The 15,323-nt window shown below is 41.4% G+C and overlaps 2 protein-coding genes across 6 annotated transcripts; both read left to right on the forward strand.

Moving 5' to 3' along the window:
• The first annotated feature begins 56 nt into the window (after positions 1 to 56).
• rassf2a (Ras association domain family member 2a) lies at positions 57 to 6,409 on the forward strand. 5 transcript variants are annotated; one of them, XM_088376782.1, is made up of 10 exons: positions 57 to 89; positions 3,111 to 3,184; positions 3,379 to 3,454; positions 3,539 to 3,690; positions 3,960 to 4,075; positions 4,151 to 4,293; positions 4,391 to 4,544; positions 4,787 to 4,908; positions 5,018 to 5,115; positions 5,298 to 6,409. In XM_088376782.1, the coding sequence occupies exons 2-10, from the start codon at positions 3,132 to 3,134 to the stop codon at positions 5,365 to 5,367; spliced, it is 984 nt and encodes a 327-aa protein (XP_088232908.1). In that variant the 5' UTR covers positions 57 to 89; positions 3,111 to 3,131; the 3' UTR covers positions 5,368 to 6,409. The 5 variants fall into 5 exon arrangements, with proteins under 5 accessions (XP_088232908.1, XP_088232906.1, XP_088232907.1 ...); XM_088376780.1 differs by lacking the exon at positions 57 to 89 and adding an exon at positions 235 to 656; XM_088376781.1 differs by lacking the exon at positions 57 to 89 and adding an exon at positions 822 to 897.
• Positions 6,410 to 6,617: 208 nt separating this feature from the next.
• Positions 6,618 to 9,090, forward strand: prnpa (prion protein a (Kanno blood group)). Its single transcript, XM_088376785.1, has 2 exons — positions 6,618 to 7,023; positions 8,064 to 9,090. The coding sequence occupies exon 2, from the start codon at positions 8,075 to 8,077 to the stop codon at positions 8,543 to 8,545; it is 471 nt and encodes a 156-aa protein (XP_088232911.1). The 5' UTR covers positions 6,618 to 7,023; positions 8,064 to 8,074; the 3' UTR covers positions 8,546 to 9,090.
• The last annotated feature ends 6,233 nt before the right edge of the window (positions 9,091 to 15,323 follow it).

Raw genomic sequence — 15,323 nt, forward strand, 5'->3', positions numbered from 1 at the left:
GAAGTCGCGAAACACGAAGTAGCGAGGGATCACTGCATGCGCGTAGGAGGCAGTTCAGTTACGTCATAATCACGCGACTGTTGAGACTGGTGAGCAATTTAATACAATTTCATGGAGCAAATATTAAAATGTAGCTTGCAAATGACGGCGTCTCCGCACAACTATTTCATCTGTTTGGTTTATTAAAATCATTGAATTTAAAACCTAAGCTAAAACTCAAAGCCACATTGCCACGTTACATGTTGTCTTTGAATCAACCAGCGCTTAGTTCGTAAACCACGTGCTCCTTCCATAAAACAACAAAGGTGTGTGTGTGGAGGGTTCACTATTTGGCAGCTCGTCTCCTCCATTGTTCCTCGAGGCTTTCATTCAAGTGTGACCAAGTCTGGTGCACAATAGACTCATTGGGGGGCCCCGCGCGTCGATTGGCTGCCAGGGAGGCGCGAGCGAGTTCCGCCGCCCTCCACGACAGATGCACTCGCTCTGTCCAAGTCTGAGCACCACAACGCGGGCAGACCGAAAAAAAAAGGCGATCGTGGGCGGACAAACCGAGGGGGGAAGCTTCCTTCGGTTCAACCGGCAACTCGCACCAAAACGCATGTGAAAGGAACGAAGCGAATCTTTTGACGCAGCCGACAACGTCGTCGTAGTTTGTGGTAAGATGCTCTTTAATGTCATCACTGCGGCATCCATTGTGTGCGTTGTATGATCGAGTTCTTTAAACGTGTTTTTTCCCCCTTACCATTTCATGTTTTAAATCATACGATGCAACAACTCGTTAAAGGGATGCTATCGTAGTGCAATCGTCATTAAGTGTGGGCTGCGTCTAAAGCTTGGTGCGAGATCAAGGCTGACTGGTTATGTAATATTAAGCAATAAGGTTACAACTCCTCATACGTAAGTTTAAAAAAATATATATACTGTAAATTTTACCTAAAAATGTTCATGTTTATTATATATGAGCCATGTTGTTGATGCTTACTAGATGATTTTGAACCACCAAATGAAGTGAGTAAAGAGAATTACAAACCAACGTCTCGAGAACAGGGATGTCACTCATTTAGCCAGCCCCTCTTGCATTTTGATGACATTTTCTCAGCCGCCCCCCCTCATATATGATGATACCCCTTGATAAGTTGCCGAGCAACACAATCGGGTTTGCAGAGCTATGATAGTAGGGATTGTATAGACTTGGAGAACCTAGATGAATTTCTATGCACTTATTCACAAGACATGAGAGGCATCGTGGTTCAGTGGTATGCAATATAAGTTCAACGACATTGTGGTGCTGAGTTTCAAGTAGATTTGTGCTGCTGTGGTAGAATCTTTTTTTCATGACTTAATCTCTTTTTCAGTCATGCCTGCCAAGCTTTAAATGGCCCCTGCCATGTCTAATGAGAAGCAGAAGGAACTATATTTTTGGTTCAATGTTTCTGGGTTGCTATGACACTGATGACAATAGAGGCGATCTGTAGAGTTGGGAGGGTTAAAGGGGTCGGGAGGAGGGTTTTAAAAGCTATTCATCTCACTAAAAAGGATCCTTAGTAGTTAAAAAAAAAGAAAGAAAAACAAGCAGGCATGTGTGTTTGTCATTTTGAAACCAGGGTGGAGGGGAGTTGGAGGCGAGGAGATTGTGGTCATGGGTTTTAATTACACGGAATGAGTTGAGTTCTTTCACTATCACACAAAACGAGAGTGTTTGGATGAGTTTGACAAAAAGTATGAATCTTATCTGCTTGTAGACAGGCTTCTGCTGAGGAGCAGTGGGTGAAAAGTGGTAAAGTGTGCAGCAACCGACTGGCTGATGCCGTAATGAGCCACGAGGGAATTCACTCTCCAGAACTGTCCATTCAAACCTCTGATTTACCATCTCGTGTCTCACGGAAGGGAGACTTAGTCGAAGCAAACAATCGGAAATGTTTAACCTCTTCGCTATTTAGTGATGGCAATCTGAAAGAAAGCTTGCATTATGCACATACTTGACTTGTCAAGATGGCCTCGAGGTTAAAACGCAGCCATCTTGAGCTGATCCTGTTGTTAAGGTCACATGAAGTATATCACTGTCTCAGTCCACAACCGCCGTTGGTCGCAGCTGCTCTATTCAAGTCACCTCCATTAATCACCTCCATTTTGTAGCTTGACGCCACCCGTTGAGGTGTGACATACCAAGACCTGAAATATTGATAGCGCTCAGATGATTGCTTTTTAATATTTAATCCAATTCCGAGAACTGATTGACAGGTTTAGATTATGTCGCATCTGTTTATGTGTGTGGATAATCTGTGGGTGTGGGTGCTAATTCATCAGTGTTGGATTGAGGAAGTCTTGGCCCCGTGTCAGCTTCCTGTGTGACTGGGCCAGCAAAGGAGGAAGTGATACAGCGGAAAGGGAGCACTTCCTTTATACGCTCTCAATTCCCTCTGACTGCTTGCTTTTGCTCTCTTGAGACAAGACTCACAAACACACACCTTCATAACCACAATGCACTGAAGAGACGATTTCAGAGAAGGGACCCAAAATAGCGCCAGTATTAATTTCCATTTCAAAAGAAAAATCATGGTGTGCTCAGAATATTGCTTGTTAACACATGGCTGTTTTTTCTAGATCCATCGGTGGTGTTCCTATCACAGAAGCGGGCTCACTCTGCGCTTTTGGTTGACAGGCAAACGTTAGGCTTGTGAGGGAACAAAAACCTTGTGATTTAGTCTCGACACCATATGGAGGATTCATCGGCTGCATCTCATGACAGCTGTTCAAACTATTCCCCTTTTTGACCTGTGCTGTGGAAAAACATTTTGAAACATACTCATGCCAGCTTTCCACTAAACTGCAGTATTTTAAGCTTATATGTCTTTAATTCTTCATCTGCTGGCTGCATGTGTCTTTGTGGGAGCAGCTGCAAGAATAATTCGTCTTAGCAAGTTGCACATGTGTCCCTGCACCTGTTTAGCTTCTTTTTCTATGCTGCCTCGAACACACAGAAAATGCGGAGAAGGAAGTGACATGTTGAAATGAGCAGTGGAAGTCCAAGTTGCCGATCAATAAATCTTTGCTTCTTTTGTGCTCTTTGTCTGCTAATGATTGAGCACCTCTTTTGTTTGTGTCATCAGCTCCTCTCATGCAGCGTGACCATGGATGTCACTCACAATGGGGTTCAGGTTGGAGAGAACAAGTTCATCAGCAAGTAAGCCACTCATTTATGATGACAAAGGCTGGATTTACTGCATCTTAAAAGTGGCCAATTTTGATTCATATTTGAGAAGATTCCAACCCTGAAAGTTTCCAATTCCACACAAGGTTCCTCTTTATGTAGCGTAAATCCAGCCAAAGATGCTCAAGCGGGGTGCTGACCTGAGATATGACCATCTCTGTCTCCAGGGCAACGCTCCTCTCGCATTTGAAAACCTACAACCTCTACTATGAAGGACAGAATTTACAGCTCAGGCACAGAGAGGTCTGTATGGTCAGACATTTTACATTCGTGGCCCGACAGTCCTTCGATCCGGTGGTGAGTAATTGATTGATTTCCCCCTAACAGGAAGAGGGGGAGCTGATTGTGGAGGGCCTGCTGAACATCTTTTGGGGCCTGCGGCGACCAATCAGGCTGCAGATGCAGGACGACCACGAGCGCATCCGTCCCCCTCCCTCCTCTACGTCCTGGCACTCGGGTTGCATTCTGGACAGTCAAGGGTGAGAAGTGCACGCTGATCAGGTTACGAATCAATGACCGGAAATGTTCACGTTGAAGGTCAACGCTGCCAAAATACCTTCATATTTGCTCCAGCTGTATACTGAATGAATCATTGGTTACAATAAATATGCAGTCGAACTAAATTAAGTGTAAAATATTGCTTTTGAATCATAAATTAACTATCATTGTTTATAATTTGAATCATTGACAAGTCATTTAAGAAAATGAATGAGAAATGTATAAAGAGTCATTTGCGACTTCCTTACAGCTCCCCAAACAACGCAGACGGTGAACAAAAGCCACCCGAAACTCCGCCCACTGTGGAGGTGACGCCGCCTGCCAACCAATCGGAAGACAACGGTGTGATGGAGGAGCATGCTGAAGGTGAATGTCTTCATCAGCAGTCTGATGAAGAAACAACTGTGATGTGATTGTCTCTCTCTCCCATTGACCCAACAGAGGACAGTGAGAGCTCAGCTCAGCTCCTCAGAACCAAGAGCGACGCCGGGGTTCTAAGGCGCATCCACCGACGCTCCCCCAGCGACCAGAGGAAGATCCGACGCCATCGCTTCTCCATCAATGGACACTTCTACAACCACAAGGTGAGGAAGGCACAGTAATGGTTAATTTTTTGGCTTTGTGTTAAAACTCACCTCAAGATTCAAGACTTGTTTGTCGTGTCGTATTGGTGTGTCTCAGACAGCCGTATTCACGCCTGCTTTCGGCTCGGTGACCAACGTTCGCATCAACAGCTGCATGACGACGCCTCAGGTGTTGAGAGTTCTCCTCAACAAGTTTAAGATTGAAAACAGCCCAGACGACTTTGCGCTCTACCTCGCGCATGCTAGTGGAGGTGAGTCATAAGCACTCTCACTGTACACGCATTAGCCTCTTCTTTTTTCAATACACTTACGCCTCTCATAAAATTTACCAACATCCATTTCTATAGCACTTGTCGGGTGACTTTGAGTGATGTTGTACAGTAATTTTTTTTTAGCGAGGTCCACTCTGAGTATGAGCTGCCAGTTCCCTGTTGTAAATCCTCCCAAATGCATTTAAAATTGCACCATTTTTAATAAGTGTGTGTTTTTTCAGAGCGAGTGAAGCTGAAGCGCAGTGACTTCCCTTTGGTTTGGAGAGTCATGCAGGGTCCGTGTGAGCAGGTGTGCAAACTGTTCCTCATGGAGGAAGACCTGGGAGAAGAAGTAACATATGATGTAAGCATCTCCACACACACACACACACACACACACACACACACACCACCGACAAGTCTGGCTTCTATTCAGCTCACTCATGTGCACATGCTCTCCTCCGCTCCACCAGGTGGCGCAGTATATCAAGTTTGAGATGCCGGTGCTGCAGAGCTTCATCACCAAGCTGAAGGAGGAGGAGGATAGAGAGGTGCAGAAGCTAAGAAGAAGGTATGAGAGGTTGTTTCCATTTACACTGTTTTATTAAAGAAGTTTTTTTTTGTCACTATATTAAAAAAAAAAGGAATGTGTTAACATTTTGTGACATGAACTTGTCAAAATATCCAGTGTGGAGAATTACGTAACATTTTATACACCGATTTTCTTTGTTCATTACTGTTTGACTTGCACAGGTACAACGTCTTGCGTTGTATCATCGAAAAGCAGCTCGGCTGTCTTCCGGAAGGCCCCGCATGTATGTGAACGCCAGCTGCCACCAGCATCACGTCAAATGTCTCGGACGACTCCAAGCTTCGAACGCACAAGACACGAAGCGAGGACGCCGTCTCGATGTCTGTGCTTTGGATGACGGAGACAGAAGGTTATCCGTTTTCTATTGTCCTCGTTCGGGTCACAAGTAAGCTGGAGACTGTACCTGCCAGCTGACTTTGGGTCACACCCTGGACTGTCACGAGACACCTTTTGACAAACATTGACTTTGAATTGAGAGGCCTTAATGACCCTGCCTGACCTCTCAACTGCGACCAAGACTTTTTAGCCACTCAACCATTGTGCTCTCTGCATTGATTGTCTCATGTTATAAGTTTATTTAAAGCACAAGCATCAGGTCATGCTTTGAGTCAAGTGCCTGCGGAAAAACCTCACCAAGCACAAACAAATAACTTTTTCCCTCAAAAGTAAAAATTAGACAGCGAGAACAAAGGCCAAAAGCCTCCTTTTGTGTCCACGATGCACTGGGATCCTTTTTGTCCCCTACTACGAGTGGTCGAGTGGTTCACCCTCAACTCACAGGTACGTCTACAAATCATCATTGGTCACAGACGCACATCCCACGTAAAGGATATGAATGTCATGTTGATATTTTGAAAGCACAGCAAAAAGACTTTAAGCCCGGTGCACAACTCAAGACTGCTTGTGTGCGCCATCCACACAACTTACACACCGCGCTCGAGTGGAAGTAGGTCAGTGAGAGTGTCGAGCGGCACACAGACAAGCGACGTCATGTTGTGTCGTCTGGCACCGAATTAATATCGGCTCACCTCGGCAACGCTGTTAAGAAGCGTCCGCTGCACTCACTGTTAGTCACATAGGATGTCTTTTAGTGATCTTGTCGTTTTCTTTATGAGCCGTCGTGTACTGTGTAGTACTTCCAGCTTTCCATGCCAATGTTTGTATGTCATTCTGAGAATGTGCATGCTTTTGTTTTCGACTTTTTTTGACTGCTTTTTTTTTGTATGACTTCTTCAGAAGTTATGAAATAATGTGAAGAACTCATGAAAATGAAGGGCTGCTGGTGTTGAATAATGATTGTAATTTAATTAAAATGAAATTGGAGAAAGATAAGACAAACGTGGGTGGTTAAAATATGCTGATACTCTATTTCCGCAAATAGTGGGGTGCGTTATCCAGCATTTTCTGTAGCGCAGTGCCATAAGTGTTCATTGAAAGTCAGGCAATGATTTGATTCCTAAAAAGTATATTTAATGTTGTTATAAGCCATAATATCAAGCACAGTGGGCCGGATGAAAGACCAAGCTGCCCGTACATGGCCCACGGGCCGTACGTTGCCCACCCCTCATCTAACATTCCTCAAACTGACAGCTATATCCTCTTAGTCAAGCTCATAAGATGTTTTACTTACCTTATTGGAGCATTGATTCAAAATTAGATCATCAGGTGTTCCAAGTCTGAAACAGATTACCACTCAGCCAGCCAATGACAGACGCGATGATGATCCCCTCAACGGGATCCTCTGAAGGAGAAGTGGCTGACACTGAAACACACTTCACAGACTGCTGCTTGCGCACAGCGACACACGTACACACAATTGGTGCTTTTCAGCTACTGGAGGAGAGAAACACAAGAAGGGTTTTGATTTCTTGACAAAACGCCAAGCAGGTAAGAACGCCTTTTAGCATTTGAATAGTGTGGGGAACTGATTTAATTCACTAGTTCAGATTTTGTTGTAATTTGATGATTACAGTCAATGAAATCCTAAATTTATCATCATAAAAAATTACAATAGCAGAATGATCAAAATTATTTTTCATATAGGGATTGGTCTTCTGAATGAATCTACTAATATACTACTAAATATTATTAAGAAAATATTTCTAGCTTCTTCTGTTTTGAGATGAACCTTGGAAAAAATAGATACCACTGCAAAAGTATTTGCCAACAAGTCCTTGATGTATTTTTGTCTTTTTGTTAAAAAAAATAAAATAAAAAATGGGATTGTGACGAGCAGCATGGGCCACAAAGTCATTTTTAATGTTAATGTCCACATATTTGTCCTGTTCAATTTTGCAGTGGTCTCGTCAGTTTTCCCAGAGTGTGTCTATTTTGATTACAACATTTTTAGATGTCGATTGACTACATTTTGGCATATTTTGATGTGCGTCATCGATTCAGATTACATCACATTTGTTTGTGTTAGAAAGTTCTCGCCTTGTTGTAAATGACCTACACTAATTGGATTATTACCAGTTTAAATTAGGAACAAGTCTGTGAGTGTGTGAATGATAGAACAAATGTCACTCAGTTTTCACTCGTCTTCCCACTCTTATCAATAATTTTAGATTGTAACAGGCAACATTATTTGCAATACGGACATTGTTACTGTCCACTTGTTGACATCTTTATATGTCATAGCACAGGGGCACTGAGCAGAAAGCATTGTTAGGAACTGAAGATTATGAAAGCTTCCATAAAAAGTGCGTCTCCATTTAGAAGGATTAAGAAGAGGAGCTCTTCAATAATCAGCATGGTAAAAATAACAAAGCTGTGCTCAGAACATCTTGAGTGTGTCTATTTCTGACCTAAGTCAAATTAACTTTCTAAATTAGGGGTCATTCATTTAATCATTATTATGGATATGATATACCTAACTACACACTGTATTACACTATTACTTTGTTTTTCAATGTGTGTTGTTCCAGGTGAACCAATCATGTTCCGGCTACAAAAAGTGACCCTGACCGTGACCATGTGTGTGCTGCTCTTAGCCTCTCTGACCCCTAGCTCGGAGGCCCGTCGTGGCGGAGGCTTCAGGGGGGGCTTTGGTGGCCGGAGGCCATCCTATAGACCGGCCCCTCCCAGGAGCAGTGGGCCCAGTGCGGGTAAAGTAGCCGGTGCCGCAGCAGCGGGGGCCATCGGAGGAGCCATGCTGGGCTCCGCCTTGAGCCGCCCCGGTTATGGGTACGGCGGAGGGTACGGAGGGTACGGAGGCTATGGGGGATATGGGGGCTACGGAGGAGGTTACGGCTACCCGCGACACAGTGGTGGCTATGGACCCGGTCCTGCATACGAGCCAGAGGGCTCTGGAGATATGGAGTACTACACCGGAGCGTCCAGTGGGCCCATCTACAACAGCATCATCGTTGTGATCGGCTCCCTGCTCTCGCTTGTCTTCATTATGTGAAGCTGGCACAAAGTTGCACCTACAGCACAAACCTTGGAACTTTTAATGGGCCACGTCTGCACTGAACCACCTCTGAAGACTGGAGGAGCTTGACACAGGAACTAGTCTGCACCAAAGTCTGTTTATATGGTTACAACAGCAGACAATTGTGCTTTGTACACACATATATATATATACTGTATCTATTCAAATGAAAAGACACACAAAACAGTCCCAATGCTAATATAGTTCCAATTACATGAGCCAGCACTTTTGATTGTGAAGACTCGTTCACAGAAATTCTGATCAAGCTCAGTCAATCATAGGGGTCTTATTTGAGCACTTTAATGAAAGTGTTTATATTCAGTAATTGAATTAGATGTGTAATGATCATGAGTAGATCTCAGGATCGGAGGAACAAATAAGCTATTGTTCAGCCAATCAGTACAATGCTTGTTCATAATGAATTTTTTATAGTGTGAACATGCTTTTATTTGGCTGACTGTTATGACAATTGTGCTTTACTGTTGTATATCGTTCCACAATTAAAGCCAAATTACAATTAATGAGGTTTGACCATGTATTTGTGTTCTTTTGCATATACTACACATCAACAACAAAAATCATTAATGATTGAAAAAAATAATTCATTCGGAAAGATTTCTATTTCCATAGTTATGATTGTAATTTGGGCTTTTAATATAATTCCGTTTTTGGGCAGCAGAGGGAGACTGAGATTTGCTATTATCGTTGCCTTGTCCAATCGCGTTATTAATGCTTTGGTGCCGCCAGGCGGCGCTGCGGAAAGCATGGCATCTTCTTACCCGTTCGCCCGCCCTCTTTCAGAAGTGGTTGAAGAACAACTTTTGTCCTGTTTCTAGTACCAAGGTACCAATCTCTGATAATGTGTTATTTATTGGGCTACCTATGTTGCACAGGCTATGCTGCACAATTGTCATTATTGATTACAGAACAATAGATTCCTCACATTATGTCACTTCTCACAAAACTCATCACCACAGAATGTTTGGATTCCAATCAGCACATGAAGAAAATTCACAAATAAATAAACACAAAAGAAAGATTAAAACGACCGAGACAGATAACCCTGCCGTGCTATGTTGTGTTTAAAAAAAAAAAAGAAAATCTGTGATATCCTTACAGGAAAGGGAGTTCCATCAAGTCTTTAATGATGACTTTTGGAGCAATCCAAACACGATATCTGCTGGCCATCCAGATGTATTGATACACTTTAGGAAATACTTGGGACTACAGAGGAGCAGATTGGCCACAGAGGATGCTAAACTTCAGATGTGTTTATCTGCGACATGTTTGAACATAGATTCAAAGGCCTGTTATCTAGGGATCTCCTGAGTTCAACCCAAGATCCTAGCTCAGGCATTACCTTTGTACTTAACCAGGAAACCTTTGCACATAAAATGGAGTTAATCGGAACTGTTGTCCTCAACCATTTTGTTTGATTTTGTCAGACATGCTTTAAGAAGATGCAAGATCAACCCGAGTGTTGACAGTCCTGTTATTAGGATCAACAAGAGAGCGTTGGATTCTTATATCTTTTTCTAATACATCTGCATCATTAAACCATTGAGATTTTAGAATATTTGAACATTGCTGATCTTGTGTATCCATCGTCCATGATATTTACAAATTTCACCATTGGGGGATTAATAGACAGAATATTTGGATATTCCTCCTGTTTTGTACATTTCATGTAAAGAAACAGAACATCCAAATTCTTCTTGTGTCGAATACAGTATGCTAGATTGAGATGTAAAATTAAAAATAGGAAGAACACCAAATAATTCTGAATGATTTTCCCTAATCTGAAATTGAGCCAAGGTTTCCGCAACAATATAACAATTTGTCTTCCAGCCTCCAGTGTGAACTTCCTGTTGCATCTTGCTTATCTAACTAAACTAGGAGTAATGAACTTCAAGGGTTGCTTTTTTCCAAAGCAACAAGTCAGCCTGGGTGATCCAATATTTATGAAGTAAGCCAAGTTTTGTGATTTAATCAAATAAGTGTATTTTATTTTATTTAAGAATTTCTTTTAAAGCCTTACCATGTCATTAAAATCTTGCACGGTCATTTAAAAAAGATACATCATAAAAAAGCGTTGTCACACACAATCATGAGCAGGTATCAATCCCTCACAGTGTGCATTATTATGTCTATGTTGCCATGGTTTCTGTTGGCGTTGCCCCTCCCCTCCTGTGTTACCTCAATCAATGTAATCACAGTCACCTACTTCTTGTTACCTGTCTTGTATTTAAATCCTGTCTGCCCCTCACTCCCCTTTCGGATCGTGCATGTCGTGATGTCTTCATATTTGATGTTGTTCTTGTTTCTTGTGGTTCTTGTCTTTGTCAGTTCTGCTTCGTTTAGCCAGTCTGTCGGTCGGTCTGTTAAGTTATATCAGTTTGCTGGTTCTGTTAGTTTTAACCATAATTTTAAACCCTAGTTTGAAAGACTAACCCTAGTTTAAAGCCTTGACTCGAGTTTAGAACCCTCATTTTAAACCCTACTTCTAAACCCAACTTTGTAATCCTAACCCTTTAAAATCATACTTTGAAACCCAAACTCTAGTTTGAGTTCCTTCTTTGAAACACTTACCCTATTTTGAAACCCTACTTTGAAACCGTAGCACCTGTTTCAAACCCTACTTCTAAATGCCAGCTCTACTTTCTCTACACCCCTTGTTTAAAATCCTACTTTGAAACCCTAAAATGGTGTTTAAACTTTTAATATGCACTCTAGATAAACATCAACCTCTGAGGATGACATTCCCCCGCCAGCAGAACTTTTGTGATTGACGTTTTTGATGTTATCCCAGGGAGATCCGGATCACCTTTTGGCCAAGCCCTCGCCTACGTGACTCACTCTGGCTTTGCTGGCAAATCCTGTCGGAGCTTGTGTAAGAAGACTTGGACCAGCACCAGCTTCTGATGCACTTTGTCTTCAGACGTTCTCCACACCAGTAGTGGCTCCTCAGTCACTTTGCATCCACACGTCCTCACACGTGTGACGTCTCCGACGGCGACATCTGATAGGGTGTGTGCGGGCGAGCTTGCTTATTCTCTGCAAAATCACTTTAAGATCCATGTTGATCCACGCCAACAACAATTAGTGGTGAGGAGTAGCAAGCGGATGAAACCTGAGCTTGCAAACACATTCATGGACATGATGATTAATTGAATGCATCTTTCCAGTTTTTTCACAAAGGAAGTACAAATTCAGGAGTACTTTGACTTGATTAATGTTGTTTATCTTGGTCACTAAAGTGAGCCTTCATTCAACCAAATTTATGGAGTAAATTTCTAATGTGCTGGCTTACCACAACATGCATGCAAAATTCAAAAGCTTTTATTACAATGGCATCATTTTGCACGCAATTCACTTTGCATTCAATTGACTTTTCCAGCAATTCTATGCCTGATGACTGTCTCACCAAATACTTTTCCCAAATACTAAGGCAACGTTAGTTTTATCAAGTGCCTTTATGCTCATCAGGGTTATGAAACCTGTAAACCACATGTCAAACTTAAGGCCCGGGGGCCATATACGGCCCGCCACATCATTTTATGTGGCCCGCGAAGACAAATTGGGCATCAAATTCGTGAGTCATTACTAGAATTGCAAATTGTTTTCACTTTTAATATCTGTTTTTTTTCATATTTGACCAGTTTTTACTCGTCTGATTTGAAACCGAGTTATTTGTCAGTTTGTTTTGTATCTTTTACTTTATATAATATGAGGTGCTTTTACATTTATTTGGGTTGACAGTTATAATGGCCCTCCGAAAGAAGCTATGACTACAATGCGGCCCGTGAATAAAATGAGTTTGACACCCCTCTGTAAACAATCCTAAACCGCTTGATGACAGCTGACAAACGCATTACTACAAGTTATGGCAGACAACGTGTATCGAAAAGTCCTTACACAATTTTTCTTACTTTCCTACTCATGGATGTTAAAATAATTTATCGTTTCAGCAAGTGGCAACTAAGAGATGCGGTGACATGGTAAAACAACACAGAATGCGCTTCGCAATAAAATTCATCATTTGTCAAGGAATCTCGCAGTGGTGAGCGGTAATACGATAGCACATTACGATGGAAATGCTCCAAACCGGTTTGGGACTAAATGATTAACGAGTATTCCAGAGACATGATGTGGGCGAAGTCAGCGTCTAATAGGTGATCACAGGGGATAATGATTGTTTGGAACATGATGGAGGGACATATGATATTCGGGGATGGTTTATTAAAAACATCAGCAGGGTTGGCAGAGAAAGCAAAGTTAGCTGGGAAACGTAACTTTGCTTCCAGTACGTGCGAGCATACTTAAAAACACAAAAACAGATCTGAAAGGAATAGAAAGTCGTCTTTGAAAACAGTCCATTGTAAAAAGTCATTAAAATCCTATTACAACAAATAAACAATCTGAAAGGTAGCTATAGTGAGTGCTGAAGAGGATGCTTAATTCTGAAGCCCCGCCCATTACAGGAAAAAAAAAAGGTTCAAATGAGTTGAACAATTTATACGTCAAAATGATGGTGGGAAAAAGTTTCCAGATGATTTATCTAATTTTTCACATCGCAAAAGAATGACACTTTAACAGGAACATGTCGATTTGACGGATGGATGGGCGGAGGGATGCTAATTACAAAATGTATTTGTCACCACTTGTCCCTGGTTGGTTTATTATGTCTGTTACCATGGTTTCTGTTGGTGTCGCCCCTCCCCTCCTGTGTTACCTCAATCAATGTAATCACAGTCACCTACCTCTTGTTACCTGTCTTGTATTTAAGCCCTGTCTGCCCCTCACTCCCCTTTTGGATCATGGTTGTTGTGATGTCTTCATGTTTGATGTCGTTCTTGTTTCTTGTGGTTCCTGTCTTTGCCAGATCTGTTTTGGTTAGCCAATCTGTCTGTTTTTTGTTTTTTTTTAACTTTAACCACACATTTCCCTTATAATTTCTCTCATTTAATAATATTAAGTATTGTGTTGTTGACCAGTCTGCGTTCATCTTGTATCTGCTCACAGTCGGCAGTTGACATGCAGGTGCGCTCTGCAGGTTTTCAACGTGCAGTAAAAGTGACAGAAAGATGTTTCCCGTCTCGTCACGGACAGATCTGATTACTCTCAAGTGGATGAGACATAGTGTCTTCCTCCTTTATATCACTGCATGATACTTTAATTTAACTCGTGGTGGCTTCCCAGACTCTGCGGTATTTTTTTAAGCCAACCATTGCTTGTTTAAGCTTAATTGCAAGGACGATGAGCTTTAGACTCAGTTTATTATTCCAACGCAGAAACTTCCCCTCAGATGTTTCCATGCTTTTCTAATAGTCCGCTTTTTGCTTTATCTGCGTGACGCATCAGGCATGAGCCGTAATGAGCAACGATAGGCCAGTTTGTCTATTTGTGGATTTAATCTTAAATATGTTTGCTTGCTCTTGTCAGGGTTATCCGTCAGATTGCTAATGAAGGCCTGGAGATGAGCTCGTAAGCAGCAAATGTTATGTGAGAAACTTTAGTGCTTCCTCTTCGTGTTGACAATATGAGATGACAAATGTGTTATATATTTAGAAAGCATCAAAAACAATTTGGGAAATTATTTTAAAGCATACTACTAAGTGAATAAACTACATCTTTAATGAGCAAACAAATGAAATATTCTGTACAAATCGGACGGGGATGACTATCTTTGCACATGTTGACAATTCAAAGGAGTAAAAAGTGTGACATTAAGTTAAAAAGGTAATTTAACGGTAACTTTGTAAAAGGCTAAGCACGAAAACAATCTAACAACATTATAAAAGGCCTGTATTAAAAAAATAATGATACAACTAAGGCCACTCTTGGGTGAAACTCAAGCTCTTGTTTGACACTCAAATATTTAAATGAATATCCTTCTTTGTCACATTTTAAAAGATGCAGTTAAGGCCAACATTGTTCATATAATGGCAAACTTTGAAAGAATTGCAGTTAATCAAAATAAAATTGTCAAGGCAAGGAGGGGGGCAAACGATCAGAACTTTCTTGTCATTTTCAGCTGTATTCAATTTGGTTTTGAAATATTTTGGTCTTACAAAAAGTAATTAAGTTAGCCCAAATAATATAAGTTGACATCTCTTGTAGTTTGGATTTTCTCAAAGCAGGAATTCCAGGGCATCTATTGGTAAGAAGATAGAGCAACTGTCCAACAAAAAGCAGCCTAGCTCCAAATTTTAAGTATTTACACAAAGACTTCTTGTATATTATTATGAATACCAAAATTTGGAAATGGACATCATGTTTGGTCTTATTGTTGCCTTTGGAGTTGGGATTGGCAAGAGAACATCATCTTTCAGCACATGAACGTGATAAAAACCCTTGAAAACTCGACACTAAGCATAAACGCACCACATGTGGAAAAACATTCCCAGCAGTCACATGTAAATAATTAGATGTCACAAACTGGAATCTTTTGTACCTTCTTCAGATATTTGAGATGAAATGTTCACGTGGATTCCAGAACTGACAAAAAAAGGAACAGTTACCATTCACCACAAAAATAAAACTGCACACTGCACATTAGTCATGAGGCTGAAATAACATGTCTTTAAAAAAAAAAAAAGGTCTGTACAATAGAATCCAAAACAAAGAAAGTTCCCAGAAGGCTCACATTTGCTGCTGCTGCTGCTGCTGCTGCTTCTGCTGACCACAAATTCATGAATCAGCTAGTCCTAACTGTTAATTCGATGTTTGAGATCTGCTAGTTTAATTTAAAAAT

This window comes from Syngnathus floridae, chromosome 5 (assembly GCF_059516105.1).
Source record: "Syngnathus floridae isolate MCC-2025c chromosome 5, RoL_Sflo_1.0, whole genome shotgun sequence".
Classification (NCBI taxonomy): domain Eukaryota; kingdom Metazoa; phylum Chordata; class Actinopteri; order Syngnathiformes; family Syngnathidae; genus Syngnathus; species Syngnathus floridae.

Coding starts and splice junctions, on each gene's coding strand:
- rassf2a (XM_088376779.1), top strand. CDS start 1,215: ATGCACTTATTCACAAGACATGAGAGGCATCGTGGTTCAGTG. Junction 3,185..3,378: donor GAGAACAAGTTCATCAGCAA/GTAAGCCACTCA, acceptor CTCTGTCTCCAG/GGCAACGCTCCTCTCGCATT. Junction 5,116..5,297: donor GTGCAGAAGCTAAGAAGAAG/GTATGAGAGGTT, acceptor TGACTTGCACAG/GTACAACGTCTTGCGTTGTA.
- prnpa (XM_088376785.1), top strand. CDS start 8,075: ATGTTCCGGCTACAAAAAGTGACCCTGACCGTGACCATGTGTGTGCTG.